Here is a 23,367-nt window from a genome sequence, read left to right on the forward strand (position 1 = left end):
AACTTTAAAAAAAAAAAATTAAATGCCTTGGCCTTGGCCCAGAACTGAAATGCTTAATTTGACCTCATAAAATCAAATCTGATTGCAATTAATAACAACAAACATTTAACTGTTGTTTATAATGAACTATTTTCCTATGTTAAAAAACATTGGTCTATTTAATTACGTTAAACTCCATTTTATGCTCACCTGATTCAACCATGCTGCCGAAGACTGTCAAAGATTGTTTGTGGCCAAGATAGATGTCCCCCTCCGGTGATGCAGGTCCCGGAAGTGATGTTCACTGAGCGCTCTGTTGTGCTCAAAATCGTGTGTGAAGTTTTGTATTTCGATTATAAATGGTCCTTTTGGAAAACCCTTTTTATATATATTCAATATTAAGTGTGATACGTGAGCTGTATAATTTCCATGATGAAAATAGTTAACTAGTGATTTAGCCCTCTGTTAGGAGCAGACATCGTCCAGCGGCCAATCAGGCGGCGCCTAACTGAAAATTGGACCAATCAGACGCCGAGACTCTTCAGAGTGGGCGGAAGTAAACATCTTGAACACCATGTAAAGTGAATACCTCCAAAAACAATCCCCATATTAATCCTAAATTTGCCCCAAAGATAAAAATACCCAAATAATGTGCTATTGTAACCATTTGAAAATATTAAATACTGTGTGTAGTTTGAATTGCATTTGAATTATTGCCTTTGTCTCAATCAAGGTTGAAGGTTGTTTTTTTTTATGCAAAAACCTACATTTCAGGCACATTTAAAGCAATTATTGTGCGGCATTGTATTTTAGTCAACAGAATAGCAAAAAGTCCAATACAGTAAAATACTGAATCAAACAAATTAAATCATCACCATAATCCCTTTATTACTAATTGTCTAGCCCAAATCCTCTCCAGATAAACCAAATTAATAGATAAAACTAACACTAAAAAGGATGAGATCATCAGATCAGTTGAAAATGTGTTGTTATTTGATTCAGAATTCAAGAGTATGTTTATTGCTGTAATGGTTAGATGTTTTTCAAAATGTCGGAGTGTGTGAGTTTCTGACCCACATGACATATGAGGACATATGACATATGAGGACAAGTGTGTGTGTGTGTGTGTCATAATAGCAAAGATGGCCACTAGGGGCAAAATCGAAGGTGACCAAAAAAATTAAACACACTTTCACACACTTTTTCTGAAAATTTGACAAATGAAGACTTTAGAGATTTTTGGTCTGGGAACATGCTGGGAGGGTCTAGAACACGATAGCATTGCGGGAAATATGGGGACATGGAAAATGTCCCCATATTTCAACAGGTCCTCATATGTAAGGTGAAATTTCATAAAAATGTCCCCATATGTCACTTTGACAAACGCACACACACACACACACACACACACACACACACACACACACACACACACACACACACACACACACACACACACACACACACACACACACACACACACACACTGTGTCAAAAGTCTTAGTTAAAAAAGTATATTCCTCAATTAGTACAACTTCATTTTGTGACAACGTTGAAAATGAGTCATTAATGATCAAGTGGGTTCGCTCTATTCACAGTTAGGAAGCTTGATTTTTTTGGAATCCACTGTTTTTTATTATATCAAGACTACTGATAAATTAGTTGAGATTGGGCATTTGCTACTTTGCATATTTGTGGAATTAAAAAATCTTGTATATTTTCCCTTTTCCCTCAAATATTAGGCACAGTTGCGCCCTCTTATTCACCCTAAGTCTGGAGTGATTCATAAATGCACCAGATAAATATCTGCGTTTAATAACTTAAAAAAAAAAAAAAAAAAAAGCCACCGTTGGGCCAAAGAAAGTTGCAAGTGCCAGCACTTTGAAAAAGAAGGTGAGAAACACCTTTGAATTAAAAAAAGAACTCATGGCAAAGTATGAAAGTGGAGTCCGTATTGCTCTCTGCTTTTTCTTGTAATCTACTTTAAAAACAACATCTTGCCTGTAGTCTAGATCAGTGTTTTTCAACCACTGTGCCACGACACTACCGTGAGATACAGTCTGGTGGTCCGTGGGAGATTATCTAATTTCACCTATCCATCCATTTCCTACCGCTTGTCCCTTTTGGGGTCGCGGCGGGTGCTGGAGCCTTTCTCAGCTGCATTCGGGCGGAAGGCGGGGTACAACCTGGACAAGTCGCCACCTTATCCCAGGGCCAACACAGATAGACGGACAACATTCACACTCACATTCACACACTAGGGCCAATTTAGCGTTACCAATCAACCTTTCCCCAGGTGCGTGTTCTTGGCGGTGGGAGGAAGCTGGAGTAACCGGAGGGAACCCACGCAGTCACGGGAAGAACATGCAAACTCCTCACAGAAAGATCCTGAGCCCGGGTTTGAGCTCAGGGCTACTCAGGACCTTTGTATTGTGAAGCACATGCACTAAACCCTGTTCCATCGTGCTGTAATTATAGTCTGCAAATTATGTGTCGTTGAGTGTCGGTAATGTCTAGAGCTCGGCAGAGAACCATGTAATACTCTTCCACATCAGTAGGTGGCAGCCGATAGCTAATTCCTTTGTAGATGTGGGAAACAGCAGGAGGCAGGGTGCAGGTAAAAAGGTGTCTAATGCTTAAACCAAAAATAGACAAAAGGTGTGTGCCCCGAAGAAGAAGCATTGAAGTTGAGGGAAGGCTAAGCAGAACGAAATTAAAACTGAACTGGCTACAAAGTCAACACAAACAGAATGTCGGGCGATAGCAAAGACTTACTGTGGAGCAAAGACGGCGTCCACAATGTACATCCGAACATGGAAGGAAGACATGAAACTGCTACAGGAAAGTATAAAAAAAAAGGAAAAAGCCACCAAAATAGGAGCGCAATACAAGAACTAAAATACTACACACAGGAAAACAGCAAAAAACTCAAAATAAGTCACTGTGTGATGTGACAGGTCGTGACAATACACCTACTTTGAGACAAGAGCTATACTGATGCATGGTTGGTTATGGTTTAAAGTTATCCAACAAGTTAACCGAGTTTTGTTTTTCAATGATTTCTGCTGGTGGTGTGCCTCTGGATTTTTCAACGCAAAAAATGTGCCTTGGTTCAAAAAAGGTTGAAAAACACTGGTCTAATAAATATGTATTAGATACTGTTAGAAAAATTGTATGTAAATTATCAAAAAACTTTCCGCTCTCTGAGTTTCCAATGAACAGATGAGAGCTTTCTTTGTTGCACCAAGCAAAGTCTTGGAAGATTCCGCTGTGTACTGTGGAATGACACGGGAGGGGTTATCTATTGTCCTCAAAGACCTGCCGAAGCTGAATCCAGGACGAGCCCAAGCCTGAGGCATCATCTTCTTTTGTCTTCAATGTGACCGAAAACAATGACTGTTTACATACAGTACACCCCATTTCTGTTAAGACATGTGTTGTTGCGTAAACATTGAATATCTAAATAAAAGAGGAGATGTAAACCTTTTTCGTCAGAACGTGGTGCAGGACTGTACAGAGACTACAGTGGCCATGTCTCTCCTCAGATCTGAGTCTAAATTGAATTCTGTCTCTGTTTGATTCCTTGCTTTTTGTCTTGTTTAATATATGTCATCAGTGTTTGAACCTGACAGATACGCTTTGGTGTAAATTGTGTATTAATGTTGCCCCACAGTCACAACCTACATTTTGAGAATGTCTGCAATAGGGCTGCACAATTCTGTGATGAAACCTCTGCGATTTTTCTCTCCAAAATTGCCAGTGCGATTTGCTTTGCTATTTTCATATTTTTGATGTATGACTGTTTTAAACTGAGAAAATAACAAGTAAAGGAAGACATGTGACTATTCAGAATGTGAATCAAGGTGTCACACATTAGAACAATAATTTACTTAAAAAAATATTTGGTTTTATGCAAACAGACTTAAAGCTTTTGTCTACAACAAGCTCTTAAAGTGAGGAAATAACCGATAAAAACTATGCAGTGTTTATAAAGTAATGTAGTTATAACATAAAATAATGCGAGTAACTATTCAAAATTATAAAAAGTTTTATTTTTCATTATTGTAGAATTGGGAATAAGCGGTAGAAAATGGATGGATGGATGGAGTACTGTATTTGGAAGGTAAATAACTTCCATCCATCCATTTTCTACCGCTTATTCCCTTTTGGGGTCGCGGGGGCGCTGGCGCCTATCTCACCTACAATCGGGCGGAAGGTGGCGTACACCCTGGAAAAGTCGCCATGTCATCGCAGAAGTAAATAACTTATTTTTCCTAAATTGATTAACAAAATAAATAAATGGACTCACATCTCTGTAAGGAAAAATGTAACTTAATTAGCCTTTAAACTAAAAAATAGGTTCTCTTTTTTTGTGGTTTGTTTCCATCAAGTGATCACGACATTTCCCTCGTTCGTCCGTGTTGATAGGTGTATATTGCCTATACGGGTTGAAGCGGAAATTTTACCACAACAGGACATTTTACTTTTTGTTTTATTTTCCTCTTTATTTGGTTACCTTGCAGAACTTCTCACTAGTGGGTTGCGAGCGGAGCGACGATGGCCGTGCTTACCACCAAGACAAAGATTGTACAAACCTTGTTTCCATATGAGTTGGGAAATTGTGTTAGATGTAAATATAAACGGAATGCAATGAATTGCAAATCATTTTCAACCCATATTTAATTGAAAATGCTACAAAGACAACATATTTGATGTTCAAACTGATAAAACATTTTTTTTTGCAAATAATCATTAACTTTAGAATTTGATGCCAGCAACACGTGACAAAGAAGTTGGGAAAGGTGGCAATAAATACTGATAAAGTTGAGAAAATCTCATCAAACACTTATTTGGAACATCCCACAGGTGTGGAGGCTAATTGGGAACAGGTGGGTGCCATGATTGGGTATAAAAGCAGCTTCCATTAAATGCTAAGTAATTCCCAAACAAGGATGGGGCGAAGGTCACCACTTTGTGAGCAAATTGTCGAACAGTTTTAGAACAACATTTCTCAACGAGCTATTGCAAGGAATTTAGGGATTTTACCATCTATGGTCCGTAAAATCATCAAAAGGTTCAGAGAATCTGGAGAAATCATTGCACGTAAGCGATGATATTACTGACTGTTGATCCCTCAGGCGGTACTGCATCAAAAACAGACATCAGTGTGTAAAGGATATCACCACATGGGCTCAAGAACACTTCAGAAAACCACTGTCAGTAACTACAGTTGGTTGCTACATCTGTAAGTGCAAGTTAAAACTCTGCTTTGCAAAGCAAAACCCATTTATCAACAACACCAAGGAACGCCGCTGGCTTCTCTGGGCCCGAGCTCATCGAAGATGGACTGATGCAAAGTGGAAAAGTGTTCTGTGGTCTGACGAGTCCACATTTCAAATTATATTTCGAAACTGTGGATGTGGTGTCCTCCGGAACAAAGAGGAAAATAACTATCAGGATTGTCATAGGCGCGAAGTTCAAAAGCCAGGATCTGTGATGGTATGGGGGTGTATTAGTGCCCAAGGCATGGGTAACTTACGCATTTGTGAAGGCACCATTAATGCTGAATGGTCCATATATGTTTTGGAGCAACATAGGTTGTCTTCCAAGCAAAGTTATCATGGACGCCCCTGCTTATTTCAGCAAGACAATGCCAAGCCACGTTTTACAACAGCGTGGTTTCGTAGTAAAAGAGTGCGGATAATTTCCTGGCCCGCCTGCAGTCCACACCTGTCTCCCATCGAACATGTGTGGCGCATTATGAATCGTAAAATACGACAGCGGAGACCCCGGACTGTTGAAAGACTGAAGCTCTACATAAAACAAGAATGGGAAAGAATTCCACTTTCAAAGCTTCAACAATTAGTTTCCTCAGTTCCCAAACGTTTATTGAGTGTTGTTAAAAGAAAAGTTGATGTAACACAGTGGTGAAGATGCCCTTTCCCAACTACTTCGGCACGTGTTGCAGCCATGAAATTCTAATTTAATTATTATTTGCAAAAAAAACAAAGTTTATGAGTTTGAACATCAAATAGCTTGTCTTTCTAGTGCAGTCAACTGAATATACTGTAGGTTGAAAAGGATTTGCAAATCATTGTATTCCGTTTGGTTTTGTATGAGTAGGTCTTCTTTTGACCTTTTGGAATCGATAACAAAAACAAAAACCAAGGTGATGTTGTACAAGCCAGTACTCACTCTTATTTGATAAGTTAAAGGTCACACGTAAAAAAGAGCATGACCACAGGCACATACTTGGGTTTTTATATTCACCCAAGATATGCTGTTTTGACAACTACAAATATTAGAAAATGTGTTTTTTTAACCATATTGGGCCACCTAAGAATTACAGCACTTTCTCATACTGCCGGATATGGATGGGCGATATGGGCTAGAAGGGGTCTCAAACTTACATCAACAAAATAGGAATTAAGAATAAAAAAGTAAATCATTGTTTGGGCTGTGGAATATATTTAAATTCCACTTGAAATCACTGGCATCTTAAGCCAGTGCATGGAAACATCTCTTAGCACAGAGTAGGTAATTTCTGCTATGTGCGTCATTTCCGCTTCTTTGCTTGCTGCGGTCGGAGGATAATAGTTTTTGCGCTCAATGTTCATGTATTTCATGATGATATGAACACCATGGCATTTGTAGATGGTACAAAGTGCTGGGATAGCGAGCGCAAAGAGGAAGACTGCTACCGCAGTGTTTGTTATCTACTGTGCTGTTGTTGTGAACATAGTCATAGAAAAAAAAAAGCTATTTACATCATATAGAAATACAGTATATGTACTATGGTGCTCATCGTGTGAGGCAATGCAAATAGCACGATGCAAAAAAAAAACAATGACCCACAAATAACAGTGCGAACCTATAATTGGTCTGGGTTACCTGGGGACTAGCATTATTGCCGACAGACAGGTGTCGCTACGGGCGTGCAGACTGAATTAGGCTACATTGAGTTCCTTACTTTTCTTTTTCTATGCCGAGTACGCATCACTTATTATCAATATTGATTATAATTATATTCAGACAAATACACAAGATGGTGGTGTTACAATACCAATTAGACAATACAAGTATTTTCTACTATTGGCTCTAATTTGAAGCCTTTGTTTTCCATCCATCCATTTTCTACTACCGCTTGGAGTCTCGGGGATGCTGGAGCCTATCTCAGCTGCATTCGGGCGGAAGGCGGGGTACACTAGTCGCCACCTCATCAAAGGGCCAACACATATAGACAAACAACATTCACACTAACATTCACACACTAGTGTTGCCAATCAACCTATCCCCAGGTGCATGTCTTTGGAGGTGGGAGTAAGCCGTAGTTTCCGGAGGGAACCCACGCAGTCACGGGGAGAACATGCAAACTCCACACAGAAAGATCTCGAGCTTTGTTGACCTCAAAGCCCTTCGATACTCAGGGACTCATTTCCTGAGTTTGTAACCAATAAGTAAATGGTAAACGGGTATACGTGTATAGCGCTTTTCTGCCTTTAAGGTACTCAAAGCGCTTTGACACTATTTCCACCTTCACCCATTCACACACACGCTCGACATCCATTGCTTTCGTCCTCTCCAAGGTTCTCATAGTCATCATTGTCACCGACGTCCCACTGGGTCATCATTGTCACTGACGTCCCACTGGGTGTGAGTTTTCCTTGCCCTTAAGTGGGCCTACCGAGGATGTGGTAGTGGTTTGTGTTGTGGTTTGTGCAGCCCTTTGAGACACTAGTGATTTAGGGTTATATAAGTGAAGATTGATTGATTGATGGCGGGAGCTGCCATGCAAGGCCCTAACCGCAATCCATCAGGAGCAAGGGTGAAGTGCCTTGCTTAAGGACACAATGGACGTGACGAGGTTGGTAGAAGGTGGGGATTGAACCAGGAACCCTCAGGTTGCTGGCACGGCCACTCTCCCAAGCGCGCCACAAAGACAATTACATTTTTTTTAAATAATACACATTTTCAATGTAACCACTATGGCGTTGACCATATATTGATATATTGTTACTGTCAATATTTGTATAATTTTGCCAACTTCTGTTTACATTAAGCTCTAACATGCGGTTAGCAGTTAGATAGACTATCCTCCCAGTGTGTTTAGTGTAGCATGTTTAGCTATTCCTCGCCTCCAGGGATGATATTTGTAAGTAACATAGTTTATTTTCTTCCTTGGAGGAGAGGATTATTGATCTAGAAGTGGCTTTGCACTGTGGTGGGACATTAGTGGCTACCATTAATGCAACATTACGTTTGAGGACGCATTTGTTCGCTTGTCAGCGTCATATTTGCAGGAAACTGGTAGCATGGATTCACCAACTTGTATTGTCATAATAAAACTTTTCAAAAATCGGCAGCCAAATTTATATCAGTTATATTATGTAATGTCTATGTCGCGCAATCTGCTTCATGTAATTTTTCAAACTTCCCTTTTTAAAAAAAAAAAAATCATAAATTACCAAAGAAACTCTTAACTCAAAGTGTCTGTCATACACAACAGAGTAGATCAACAGAATAGCTCAGATTACATTTCCTAGTCAGGCTTGATGCCAAACATATTCAATCATACTCAATCAATTGCTCCATCAAGTAATAAAGAATAATATAATTCCACTCAAGCCAAAAAGCCGCACTTCCTCAGAATGTGCCCTATTTTCCCATGTGCTTAAGTGTATGAGCGCAACTGTACGGATTCTGGTGTCCCGGTATTCTCTCCCTTCATTTAAGTCTGTCAGAGAGCGCCTACATCCAAGATGTGCACTCTGAGTGGATGGACCTTTAAATGTGGGCGTTACCTGTCAAATCTGGCCTTCCGCGTATTCTCCCAATTACTTAAGTACTGTTTCACTCACACGCCTGTTAGGCTGGAATAAGTTTAAATTACCTTGCACTTGAAGTTTGTAGGCAGTGCATACCACACATAATGCCATGTAAAAACAAACTTCCAGAAAACTATCAAATCGCTTCAATTTACTCACCTGAAAAATTCCATTGAGATGAGGATAAAAGTACCATACATCAAAATGCACATTGCTCAGTGCGACCACAGCGGAAGGGGACCGTGCGTATATCTGCCGTGTTTGAACACCATGGTCAATCCAACTATTTCATCTGGACTGTGAACTATGTGACTATTTAATAGGAAATAAATAAATTATGTAGCGTGTATCAATTGATTTCTTAGATTTTTCTCGATAGTTATATCAAACTGTCACAGTCCTAACACACACCTAGAAACACACAAACAGCTGTCAAGCCTCTGATTTGTCACAGCTCGACAAGCATTTGTACTAAACAGAACTGCACTTTTTGTGGAATTTTGCCTTTCTTTCACAATCATTATTAAACAAATGATGACAACAGAATAGCTCAGATTGAAGAATGTTTCATCTATAGATGACATTCAACCAGGGCGAAGAAGCTGTTTTAGCGTTCATACACCCACTAAATTACCATGACAACAATCTTTCACCTGAAATTCACACAGCGTAGAACATATGGCACCACAACAAAGTCCACTTCATTAGTAATGTGCCAGCCTTCATCAACAATTTAAGCAACTTATATGGGGTAGGCATATCTCCACGCTGGATGGGAGTTTACGACTTAGAAGAACGTGTATAACTTCAAGCACATAAATAAACACTTCAGGGCAAACGAGAGCATAGGGTATCCATCCATCTTCTTCCGCTTATCCGAGGTCGAGTCGCGGGGGCAGCAGCCTAAGCAGGGAAGCCCAGACTTCGATTAGGAGGAGCAGCGGCTTTACTTTGAGCTCCCCCCGGATGGCAGAGCTTCTCACCCTATCTCTAAGGGAGAGCCCCGCCACCCAGCGGAGGAAGCTCATTTCGGCCGCTTGTATCTGTTATCTTGTCCTTTCGGTCATAACTCAAAGCTCATGACCATAGGTGAGGATGGGAACGTAGATCGACCTGTAAATTGAGAGCTTTGCCTTCTGGCTCAGCTCCTTCTTCACCACAACGGATCGATACAGCGTCCGCATTACTGAAGACACCGCACCGATAAGTCCTGACAAACTCACGATCCACTCTTCCCTCACTCGTGAACAAGACTCCTAGGTACTTGAACTCCTCCACCTGGGGCACGGTCTCCTCCCCAACCAGGAGATGGCACTCCACCCTTTTCCGGGCGAGAACCATGGACTCCGACTTGGAGGTGCTGATTTTGATTCCGGTCGCTTCACACTCGGCTGCGAACTGATCCAGTGAGAGCTGAAGATCCCGGCCAGATGAAGCCATCAGGACCACATCATCTACAAAAAGCAGAGACCTAATCCTGCGGACACCAAACCGGCACCCCTCAACACCTTGACTGCTCCTAGAAATTCCGTCCAAAAAAGTTATAAACAGAATCGGTGACAAACGGCAGCCTTGGCAGAGTCCAACCCTCACTGGAAACGTGTCCGACTTACTGCCGGCGATGGGGACCAAACTCTGACACTGATCATACAGGGCGCGAATCGCCACAATCAGCCAGTCCGATACCCCATACTCTTTGAGCATTCCCCACAGGACTTCCCGAGGGACACGGTCGAATGCCTTCTCCAAGTCCACAAAGAACATGTAGACTGGTAGGGCAAACTCCCATGCACCCTCAAGGACCCTGCCGAGAGTATAGAGGTGGTCCAAAGTTCAACAACCAAGATGAAAACCACACTGTTCCTCCTGAATCCGAGATTCGACCATCCGGAATAGGGTACTATAAGTATAAGACACATTTGTTTAGAGACATTCATTCCTCAATTGAATGACTACTCTGAATTAAGTGCACATTTAAAAATAAAAAAACTGAATTAGTTGGCTACAGTACAGTATGTAATAGACAGACCATCTTGCAGTTGGAAGCCAACCCACTGAAGCTAGCACTTCACCCAGTAACACCTCACCATACGTTCCAAGGCGTCCTGCGTGTAGGCGGCCCGGTCCAGCAGCTCGCTGTACTCCAGCTCCTCACACAACCTCTGCAGGGTGTTGAGCGGCTCGTTGAGATGCACCGGCATTGCCACTTTGGACAGGTCTTTGCCGATGTTGTTCCTAAGGATGTTCCACAGGCTGATGGTGCTACTGCTGGGGCTGGGAGAGGACAGACGGGATCTTCGCCGACAAATGACAGCGCCGCCCTCTCCAGAATCTGACAACACGACACATGTGGGACTGTAGTTGGTTTCTTGTTAACCGTTTAAAGTGTTTCCACACTTTTTACCTAAGTTTTGTCCTTCACATTCTGTGTCGTTGCCAAAGTTGTTCATGGAATTGTTGTCACTTATGTCGCTGATGTACGAGTCATCCTCGGATACCTAAAAAAAGATACGTCGTGATAAAAGACAGCAGGTACTGTGTCTTTCAACACACTGTCACTTTATTTAGAGATAGATGTCCCTTAGGACCAGCTAACAATATTAAATCTGAGCTCCAGCTGTATTTTTAGATAAAAGTAATTAACTTCCATTTTTACACTGCTTCCCCTACTGCTGCTGCTATCTGATCAGCCACATGAAAAATAAAAGGGAAGAGAATAAAGTGGCAGAGTTCAGGTTTATTTCATGATGCAGCATTTGAAAAGGCTTCAAAAAGCCGTCTGCACTAAAGGAAAGGATTTAGTTGAGTTAAGAATGTGTTTTCGACGTGACAGTAAATTGTCAAAGCGGGTTTAAACGCACTGCGCAACATGATGACAAAGAATAGGATAGTGCAGCTATATATATATTTTTTTTAGGATGATCCTTGCTGCCCCTCACTTCAAATGTTCTATTGAAAATTAGACAACTTAACATTGAGCATAACTTTACCTTCAATTAAATTAATGTATGTATTGTAGCGTCCCGGAAGAGTTAGTGCTGCAAGGGGTTCTGGGTATTTGTTCTGTTGTGTTTATGTTGTGTTGCGGTGCGGATGTTCTGCCGAAATTGTTTGTCATTCTTGTTTGGTGTGGGTTCACAGGGTGGCGCATGTTTGTGACAGAGTTAAAGTTGTTTGTACGGCCACAATCAGTGTGACATGTATGGTTGTTAACCAAGTGTGCCATGCATTCACTTGTGTGTGTGTGTGTGCCTGAAATTTACGTGATCATTAAACTTGTTAAAGATCATACAGTGTGTCAGCATTTCTTGACATCTTCGAGTCAAGACCTTTGTTAACCCACTCCTACGTTACATTATTATGTTATCAATTAATTTATTATAAATTTACATTTATTTTACTACCTCATATTTTGTTACTTTTTGTTTCTGGTATTGCATATCTACTACATATGCTTACAGTATGTAAATATGTGTGTCTTGGACACATGGTGATGAATTGACAATAAAAACTCTCGAATCCTGAACACCATACAACCCTATGAAGCACTAGGAGGATTATAAAAGTAATATATAAGTATTAAGGGAACTACAAGATCCGTTTAATTGAACTACAACTTTTTAAAAAACTTTATATGCTTTTTATTAAAACTGCACTCTTACAAATGTACTTTTACATTCTCAGGGCGTTCAATCGATCGTAACTGGACTGTTTGGTTGGTTTTAACACTAGAACTCCCAGACAGCAGCCATTTAGATTTTCTACCTATAAAACCCACAGGTCAGCCGATCGGCTGGAAGGCCCTCTTTTTGTTATGTAAACGGTTGCAGTCACATGAGCCATTATGGCCACATTGGTCATTAGCATGGCAGTGCTCCTTGAGTTGAGTTGAGTTTGAGTTTATTTCGAACATGCAAGCATACAACACGATACATCACAATTTCCAGTTTCTCTTTTCAACATGTTCGAAAAGGAGTAGGAAGAAGCAGAGCTTATTTAATCCTACCCCTTTTCTTTTAAATAACAGTTGCTAAAACTTTTGTACACTTCTTGTTCTCAATGTATTCACAATATACTCCACAAGTAATCACAATAAAAATAAATAAATAAATAATTGGTGAAGTAAGTTTTAGTCCATACGATGAGATAAGTAAGATTATTTTGAGAATGAAAGAATGAATGGGTGAATAAATTCAGAATGTTTATCATGGTTCTTCTTTTTTGTACTTTGTACACACTTGAAGTTTGAAGAGTTTCTTGAAGGGGATCATGTTAGTACATTGTTTGATTGCTTTGCTTAATCCATTCCATAATTTAATTCCACATACTGATATACCGATGGTCTTAAGTGTTGTACATGCGTAGAAATGTTTTAAATGACATTTTTCTCTAAGATTATATTTCTCCTCTTTTGTTGAGAAGAATTGTTGTATATTCTTGGGAAGCAGGTTATAGTTTGCTTTGTGTATAATTTTAGCTGTTTGCAATTTCACTATGTTGTGGAATTTCAGTATCTTTGATTCAATAAATAAAGGGTTTGTATATTCTCTATATCCAACATTATGTATTATTCTAACTGATATTTTTTGTAACCTTGTTAGTGAATGAAGTGTACTTTTGTAATTATTTCCCCATATTTCTACACAGTAACTCAGATATGGTAACACTAGTGAGCAGAATAGAATATAAAGTGATTTTTGGTCTAGAACATATTTGGCTTTATTCATTATTGACGTGTTTCTTGTTACTTTATGTTGTATATTTTTTACATGAGATTTCCAGTTCAATTTATCATCAATCATTATACCTAGAAATTTGGTTTCATTTACTCTTTCAATTTCTATTCCGTCTATTTGTATTTGTGTTTGACTTTCTCTTCTACTGTTACCAAATAGCATTATTTTAGTTTTACTGAGATTCAATGATATCTGTTTTTGTTTTGTCAAACTATTTTTTTATTTGTTAATTTCTTCTGTTATTATTTGTATTATCTTCTGTGTTCTCTCTTGAACAAAACGCTGTTGTATAATCCGCAAATAATACTAACTTTAAATCTCTTGTAACTTTACAAATGTCATTTATATAGAGATTGAATAGTTTAGGTCCTAGTATTGATCCCTGAGGTATACCAGAGGATATATTTAGCATTGTAGAAGTGTGTTCGCCTAGCTTCACATATTGTTTCCTGTTCGTTAGATAACTTCTTATCCAGTTTAAGACTAACCCTCTGATGCCATATCGTTCTAGTTTTGTGATTAAAATATTGTGATTAATTGTGTCAAATGCTTTAGTTAGATCCATAAACACTGCTGCCGCACATCTTTACTATCTATTGCATTACTAATTTCTTCTGTAATTTCAATTAAAGCCATTGAAGTTGAAACATTAGCTCCGTATCCATGCTGGTTCTCTTAGAGTATTCTATTTTTATTTATGAAACTCTTTAATCTGTTATTGAACAGTTTTTCAATTATTAAGAGCAAAACAGGCAAAAACAATATACCAATTCTAAAATAAAACAAATCAAATATGTTTCTAGTGTATCACAGTTTGAAAAAAATGTTAATTAAAATAAATAATTATCTTGCACTGATATCAACTTGATGAGCAATTCTGTAAATGACACAGATTTCGCGTGGTTTTTTTTTGTGGTTCTGTTCTTCTACTTTTGTACTTTTCCTATGTGTCTGGTGGGGATGTTGGAAGCCCAGTGTTGTGGGGTCCTGATAACTTCTACATCCTTCTACATATATTACATTTTGCTTCAGCTCATACAAACCCCGTTTCCATATGAGTTGGGAAATTGTGTTAGATGTAAATATAAACAGAATACTATAATTTGCAAATCATTTTCAACCCATATTCAGTGGAATATGCTACAAAGACAACATATTTGATGTTCAAACTGATAAACATTTTTTTTTTTGTTGCAAATAATCATTAACTTTAGAATTTGATGCCAGCAACACGTGACAAAGAAGTTGGGAAAGGTGGCAATAAATACTGATAAAGTTGAGGAATGCTCATCAAACACTTATTTGGAACATCCCACAGGTGTGCAGGCTAATTGGGAACTGGTGGGTGCCATGATTGGGTATAAAAACAGCTTCCATGAAATGCTAAGTAATTCACAAACAAGGGTGGGGCGAGGGTCACCACTTTATAAGCAAATTGTTGAACAGTTTTAGAACATTTCTCAACGAGCTATTGCAAGGAATTTAGGGATTTTACCACCTACGGTCCGTAAAATCATCAAAAGGTTCAGACAATCTGGAGAAATCACTGCACGTAAGCGATGATATTACGGACCTTTGATCCCTCAGGTTGTACTGCACCAAAAGCCGACATCAGTGTGTAAAGGATATCACCACATGGGCTCAGGAATACTTCAGAAAACCACTGTCAGTAACTACAGTTGGTCGCTACATCTGTAAGTACAAGTTAAAACTCTACTTTGCAAAGCAAAGCCCATTTATCAACAACACCCAGAACCGCCGCCGGCTTCGCTGGGCCCGAGCTCATCTAAGATGGACTGATGCAAAGTGGAAAAGTGTTCTATGGTCTGACGAGTCCACATTTCAAATTATATGTGGAAACTATGGATGTGGTGTCCTACGGAACAAAGAGGAAAATAACCATCCGGATTGTTATAGGCGCAAAGTTCTAAAGCCAGCATCTGTGATGGTATGGGGTGCACTAGTGCCTAAGGCATGTGTAACTTACACATATGTGAAGGCACCATTAATGCTGAATGGTCCATACAGGTTTTGGAGCAATATATGTTGTCATCCAAGCAACGTTATCATGGACACCCCTGCTTATTTCAGCAAGACAATGCCAAGCCACGTGTTACAACAGCGTGGCTTCGAAGTAAAAGAGTGCGGGTACTTTCTTGGCCCGCCTGCAGTCCAGACCAGTCTCCTATTAATAATGTGTGGCGCATTATGAAGCATAAAATATGACAGCGGAGACCCCGGACTGTTGAACAGCTGACGCTCTACATAAAAAAGTAATGGGAAAGAATTCCACTTTAAAAGCGTTAACAATTAGTTTCCTAAGTTCCCAAATGTTTATTGAGTGTTGTTAAAAGAAAAGGTGAAGTAACACAGTGGTGAACATGCCCTTTCCCAACTACTCTGGCACGTGTTGCAGCCATGATATTCTAAGTTAATTATTATTTGCAAAAAAAAAAAAAGTTTATGAGTTTGAACATCAAATATCTTGTCTTTGTAGTGCATTCAATTGAATATGGGTTGAAAAGGATTTGCAAATCATTGTATTCCGTTTATATTTACATCCAACACAATTTCCCAACTCATATGGAAACGGAGTTTGTATGTTCTGCCCAGGCTGTCACCTTTGGAAACTCGTGAAAGACAATCAGTCAGTTAGCAGTTCGTATCTCCCCCTCCCCCATTCTATGTCAAGGTGTTTTGAGTGAATTGGCCCAGTGATTGGCCGTTTACATAACAAAAGGAAGGTTCACAGGGGGCCTTCTAGCCAATCGGATGCCCTCTGGAGTTTATAGGTAGAGCAAAAAATCCTGGGAGTTCTAGTGTTAAAAGACGTTTTGCCTCTCATCCACGCAGGCTTCATCCGTTGAGACGCAAACAAGCAATCCTAACTGTCAATGCCAACGACAGTCGTTGAAGTGTAATTTCCCCTCGTTAGCATTGAGGTATTGTGGCTGAACGATTGTGTGAGCGTCACCCTCAGTGACTAGAATGTTTTTAACTCCCGTTTTTTTTTTTTAGGCTAAATTGCAGAGTCTTTTAAGAATGGTTGAAAGGACAGGGTTATATGTGAGAGATTGGTGGTGTCGCAGACCACCCCCTCTATTCAGGGATGGGTTTTTTCCCGGTATTGTCATTCCATATGTATCAGGTCTATATGAGAGACTTTTTAACCAACACAACATCCCGATACACTTCAAACCAGGCAACACTTTGAGACAGAGACTAGTGCATCCTGAAGACCGGACACCCCGCACCCACAAAAACAACCTGGTGTATGCTAACCAGTGTAATGATGAATGCACTGACTCATATATTGGGGAAGCAAAACAACCACTGATCCGCCGCATGGCACAGCATAGACGGGGAAACTCTTCAGGCCAAGACTCAGTTGTCGACCTGCACCTCAGGGAGAAACAGCACTCCTTTGAGAACAAAGGAGTGCTCTGAACAAAGAGGACGGATGGTACAAAAGAGGAGTGAGAGAAGCCATCTATGTCAAAGTTGAAAAACCATCCCTGAACAGAGGAGGTGGTCTGCGACACCCCTGTCTCTCACATACAACAATGTCCTTTCAACCATTTCTAAAAGACTCTGCAATGTAGTCTCCAACAAATAACAGGACTTAGAAACATTCTGTTCACAGATGCTCATTTGAGCCAATTGTTAACAACTGAAACGAATGCTAACGAGGGGTTATTCCGGCTACTTTAGGCAGTTATTGGTCGACCCACAGCGATCATTCTGCCACACAATACATCCGTAGGCATTTTACTTTTATATTAAAACCTTTAATGATTAATTTACTTATGTTAACAGCACATTCTTTAGCATTCAATTTCCTACTGTATAGCGTATTAATATGATGCATTAGTGTTTGAATTATGACTTTATTTGCAGTTTATTAATGTTTAAATACACAATGACAATAAAGTACAGGTACTTCTTTACAGTTAAGCCCAAAATAATTTACAGTCTGGCCAGATTTTGAGTTAAAGTGAATTTTTATTTTGTGATAGACTATCTATCTTTCCGCTAGAAGTTGTCAAGACTAGGACTTGGGCTTGGATAGTTTTCCCAAGGTAAAGGAAAGTTGGCAGGGGCAAGATGTGAATGTAAGTATGTATTTTATTTATTAAACTAACAAACTACAAAAAAGGAAGCAAACAAAAGGCGCTCACAATGGAGGTACAAAACTTGGCTGTGTAAACAAAAACTTGCACTGTGGCATAAATAACAAGAAAACTTACTGTGACAAGGGTATGAGAAAAAGCAGCATGGAAATCATGGGTGCAGGAGGTGATGTTGCCAGGATGAACAACAGAAACAGACAGGCTTAAATAATACTGTGGTGATTAGTGAAAACAGGTGTGAGACATGAGGACAGGGTGTGACATGAGGACAAGGTGAAAACTAACGAGTTGTCATGGTAAAAAAACAAACCAGGAAGTGCAAAAACCGGAACTGAGTGTCCAAAAAACAAAACATAATCACACAGACATGACAGAAGTGACAGTAGGAAATTGTATTAGATATATTTTGCATTTTTATATATTTAAAAAATTTGGAAAAATATTAATATCCCTGATTTTGTGTATTCTAAAATGGTTCTGGTCATTTGTACCGCAATATTAAGCACTTTCTTTTAAAGGTGGAAATCTTCCGGGACCTCATGATTCGATTCAATTTTATTTCCTTGGGTGACAATTTCATTCAGAATCGATTCTCCATTCAACTTGTACTATACTAGTCGGTATAAAAATTCAAATAAAACCTTTTCAAAACAGGTTACAAGTCACAAAAACTTATCTTGGCTGCTGACCTGCGACTAATACTGCTGGCATAAAATAGTTTTTCATTTTATGTACAAAAATCAGAGAATGTTAAGCAATCTAATTAAAGAAAATAGAGCAAGTTCAACTTCAAAACAAGCAATCAGCTTTACATACCTAGGATAGAAATTTAGTGATTGAAAAGACATACAAATACAATACTTATTACATACAATACTAAAAAACCCAAAAAAATATTTTAATAAAAGAAAAAGTACCATTCATAATAATATTAATCATAATAATATTACAGATAGTTGTTTAATGGTATTAAGCCAAAATTTAAACATTTTGTTGAAATAAAAAAAACTATTTAATTTTTTTTCCTATATCCATAATGTTTTAGAATCTATTTAGGAATAAATAAAAACCTTTATTTGAATGTGACTAAATTTTTTGGAGCACCTTTACTTTCTTGTGTCATTTGCAACCCAACATACCCAAACACCAAAATAAATCCACTTTACCTCCAGATTTAGCCAGAATATGACTCATTTAGACCTTAACTGCTGATGAAAGTGCCCTAACTGTTAAACTGATCTGTTTTACTGAATGCTGCTTTGAAATGTACCTCATTTTCAGAGGAACTGTTGGACAACAGAACCTCCTGGGCATCAAAGAACTCGGACAGCGACTCTGCGATTGACGCTCTGCTTTCATTGGACACTTGATGCACCAACGGGCGGGATTCAGATGCAGACTCCTGTTTCTAGGAAACACAACATTTACATCTATAAATACACAAGAGGAAAGGGGTCCATTCACCATTGTCAGAGGCGGTGGGGGACAACAATGTTCGTCACAACACTATGCTGATAATTGCCATATGGTGGAAGCTTAAGGTTATATACGAGGGAGTTACAACATGCTGATAACACTAATGAGCAACAGGTGTGACATAAAGGGCAACAAAGTGTATTGTTTTTGATATCCATGGGTCAACAATGTATTTTGTCGAAGGGTAAAAGCATTTGGATTATATTATGAGTTACTTAACTGCCCAGAACTGTCGCAATCAAAACATTTGGATTATTAATTTCCCAGTAGATAATCAGAAGAGGTGCATGAGTGTTGTGTGTTAAGTACATTTCCAAAGACATTATTAGTTTGATCAGCTCACACTCTGTGATTATGTGAGCCAAGAAGCTCCGTGTGGAGATGACCGCGTGGCTGATTGCCGCGTGAACGCGCTAAACACATGGCGGCTGTGCAAATGATTCACAATGCTGTAATCCACAATGTGTTCTTCGTCACGAGCGAGGGGGCGAGAGGAGAGCAAAGTGGCGTGAATGTGGATGACAATTAAATAAATTATAACATATTCATTCTGTGGGAGGCAAATAAAGACGAAGGTAACAACCATAACAATCATCATGCTGGTGTTGGGGAGCATGGGGATGTGGGGGGCTTGTTAGGCGGCGCTGCATTCCCGCACCCACCTGCACAGGGGCAGTGAGATTTAGGAGTGTGGGCTCTACGATGTGCGAGTCAGCATGAATCTTGCACAGACGCTCTCGCAGCTCTGAGTTCTGGGTTAAAGCCTGGAAGAAATAACTGTTGTCAACATTTGAACCAGGGATGTCGAAACTTTTTCCACTAACGGCTACGTATTCAAAAACAAAATCAAAGGATGGTAAAACCGTTTTGTTGTTTCCAATATTGGAAAAGGTGACCGATCAGCCTAAAGTGGATATGTTGAGAAAATCTAAGTCAAAAAGTCACATATTGAGCAATCTCTTTTTTTCTAAAAAGAAAAACAAGTCTTATCTATGCTGTTTATATATATATATATATATATATATATATATATATTGTATGTTATATTAAAAAAGTATATCTAGCTAATTCTTATGAATGTATTTTTGCCAGAAATCCCTTATTTTTTACAACAAGTGGAAATGTTGGTAATTCCTCCACAGCATATAATAAAATTTGTTTAAAATTAAGAATTCAACTTGTTGCCTAACTTTCCAAATTTAGGAACAGACACAAACATAGAAAATATATCTATTAATAACATTAAGTGTAATGTACTGTATGTCTTACATCTATTACGGGGACGGCGTGGCGAAGTTGGTAGAGTGGCTGTGCCAGCAATCTGAGGGTTACTGGTTCAATCCCCACCTTCTACCATCCTAGTCACGTCCGTTGTGTCCTTGGGCAAGACACTTCACCCTTGCTCCTGATGGGTCCTGGTAATCGCCTTGCATTATAATATTTACTATTTTAGGTAAAACAAGTGTATAGGGGTGTTATATCTAACTATAAAAATGCTCCACTTATGAGTAAGAATTTATACAATTTACTTAACGCGGTTTGGTCTAGAACCAATTAAACTGAAAAAAAAAAGGCTGTATATTGAAAGATACCAGTGATGCTTTTGGAGTCGTTGTTTGGTACTTTAAATTCTTGTGCAGTAATCGATACTAACAAAGGTTGCTGGTTAAAAGGGTGGCGTAAAAATGTAGTTTTCAAATACATTTTAATTAATTAAAATGACTTACTGTAAAAAAAAACAAAAAAACATTTCTAGTCTTATTTATTAACATTATAGCTAGAGATCGCCATAACTTTGTTTTCCAACCATAGGCAAGAAGAAAGTGAGTGTGTAGGACAGTGCTTAGAAGAAGCAGATGATACAAATTGAATTAAAGAAACAAATCATCAAAAACATGACCGAACGTAGATTTGACTTGGCGAAGCAATTCGAGCGTTTAACTGTTGGTCTACACCATATTGACGCAGGAGGAGTCGGAATGCCATTTAAGGATGTCAAAATTATTTCTAGATGGCGGAAATGTATCTATGAGAATGTGGATAAGCTGCTGATGGTGTGTTTGACAGAGAAGCAACTCAAGAAGATACCGCAGAAGTCCGCTCTCCAAGGTAAATACTGTAAATAATACGACATTGCTTCATCAAGCTACTGCAGTTGTTAGTAGTGCAATATTTTATCCGTACAATATTCCGTATCTAAAAGTTTTTGTACTTCTTGAAAGGCATATTATGTGTTTAAATTGTGATGTTTTGGTGGGGGCCAAGCACAGATTAAATAGATTTAAATTAATTTTAATGGGCAAGGTTGATTTGAGATAAAAAGTGTTTTGAGTTAAGAGTTCTGTCACAAAACCCATTAAACTTGTAAGTTGTGGTCCTCTTGTACTTTTTATTTATATTATTTATTTAATTTTATAAAATTGAAAGACATTTGTGGTATTTATTTTTTTATTTCAAGCCCCTTTTGCCTATCCTTCTTCGAGGAATCATGTTATGTTGTTGTAAAAGTATGATCACCTTCTGATTTGTCTAAAAGTTCAGTTTGGAGAAGTTTTTGAGCTTGGACATCATTCTCTACCTTGGCAATTCATTCATTCATTCATTTGACCGAAACGTTTAAATATCTTACTTGTGTTTGACTTGTTCCTGATTCATGGAGGAAAATGTGTGTTCCAACCTGCATATGCTGTCTATTGAAATATTTACTGCATCCAGCATAAAAAATTGCATCTCCTGCAGGTGTCTCAATTTTACCTCATCTTCCATGAACCAGATGGACAAACAAACAAACACTAATGTGCCACCATTTTTGTTAAAATTCTGGTGTTAGTCAGACGTTGGTGGTAATTTGCTACATTTACTCTGTTACTTAAGTAACCTTTTGGATAAAATGCAGTTTTACTGCAACATCCATCCATCCATCCATTTTCTACCGCTTGTTCCCTTTTGGGGTCGCGGGGGGCGCTGGCGCCTATCTCAGCTACAATCGGGCGGAAGGCGGGGTACACCCTGGACAAGTCGCCACCTCATCGCAGGGCCAACACAGATAGACAGACAACATTCACACTCACACACTAGGGCCAATTTAGTGTTGCCAATCAACCTATCCCCAGGTGCATGTCTTTGTCTGCAACATACTTATGACTTTTACTTGAGTATTTTTGCAAAGAAGAAACTCTGCATTTAGCATATTGTATTGAGTTTCATTTTGATCGCTATATTTATGTGTATCATCATTATATTGATTCATAAACTATTGATTAGTGCTTGCAAAGATGTATTTATTTGGCTCATTAGAGAGACTTTTTCCAGCGGTCACGGTCACATTGCTGTTTCATCGATCTAAACGTAAGCACTGGGATGTTTGACTCCATTTCACCAATCAAACAGAGCCTGGCAGTCAAATGACCTCACTCGAACTACACACTGTAAAAAGCGGCATGACCTCAGACGAGGCAGCACAACTCTTCGATGTTTACCTACAAACTACGAAAAGGAACATTTATATTATGCACTGTCATCTATATCAGTACAAATGTTTTTTTCCTCCTTTTAGCCTACAAAATTTCACATCCAACTGGAGGAAACAGGTTGTCGTAAGTTCTAGAAGTTTCTTACGTTTTAGCTGTTATGCTAACATTAGCCCTGTTATAACGAGGGATGGACACCAAAACCCGAAAAAAGAAGCTATCGGTGCATTATTCCAGTGTAAATGAATGCAGACTCTAACACCAGCAACAACAACAACACAGTACTTTTTCAGCATTTTGAGCATCAAACACTACAACTCAAGTAAGTTGTTTTTTGCACATGCTCTATGTTCTATATTGCTGCAACAATTGTGCCAATTTGTTGTAGATTGTATTTCTTATTTTTGAATGTACTAGTAAGTTATCATTTAATTTATGTCACTTAAGTATTTAAATTACCAGTCTGTTCAAATTTAATGACACTGACTTCCAAAGACATGCACCTGGGGATAGGTTGTTTGGCAACACTAAATTGGCCCTAGTTTGTGAATGTGCGTGTGAATGTTGTCTGTCTATCTGTGTTGGCCCTGCGATGAGATGTCGACTTGTCCAGGGTGTATCCCACCTTCCGCCCGATTGTAGCTGAGATAGGCACCAGCGACCCCAAAGGGAATAAGCGGTAGAAAATGGATGGATGAATTCCATTACAAGAAAAACATTTTTACAGATATGTGCAAGTTTAAAATTTTTC

The 23,367-nt window shown here is 39.0% G+C and overlaps 1 protein-coding gene across 2 annotated transcripts in view; it reads right to left on the reverse strand.

Annotated features, from left to right (window-relative positions):
* Window positions 1-23,367, reverse strand: part of osbpl3b (oxysterol binding protein-like 3b) — a 109,018-nt gene that overhangs the window by 16,531 nt on the left and 69,120 nt on the right. Inside the window, exons 12-15 of one of the 2 annotated variants that reach the window (XM_061915821.1) lie at window positions 19,809-19,910; window positions 18,941-19,078; window positions 11,209-11,302; window positions 10,892-11,136 (exon numbers count right to left, since the gene is read on the reverse strand). In XM_061915821.1, the coding sequence (XP_061771805.1) occupies window positions 10,892-11,136; window positions 11,209-11,302; window positions 18,941-19,078; window positions 19,809-19,910 (579 nt within the window). The remainder of the gene's footprint in view (window positions 1-10,891; window positions 11,137-11,208; window positions 11,303-18,940; window positions 19,079-19,808; window positions 19,911-23,367) is intronic. The other variant, XM_061915823.1, reaches the window with a different exon arrangement.

This window comes from Nerophis ophidion, linkage group LG11 (genome assembly GCF_033978795.1).
Source record: "Nerophis ophidion isolate RoL-2023_Sa linkage group LG11, RoL_Noph_v1.0, whole genome shotgun sequence".
NCBI classification, from domain to species: domain Eukaryota; kingdom Metazoa; phylum Chordata; class Actinopteri; order Syngnathiformes; family Syngnathidae; genus Nerophis; species Nerophis ophidion.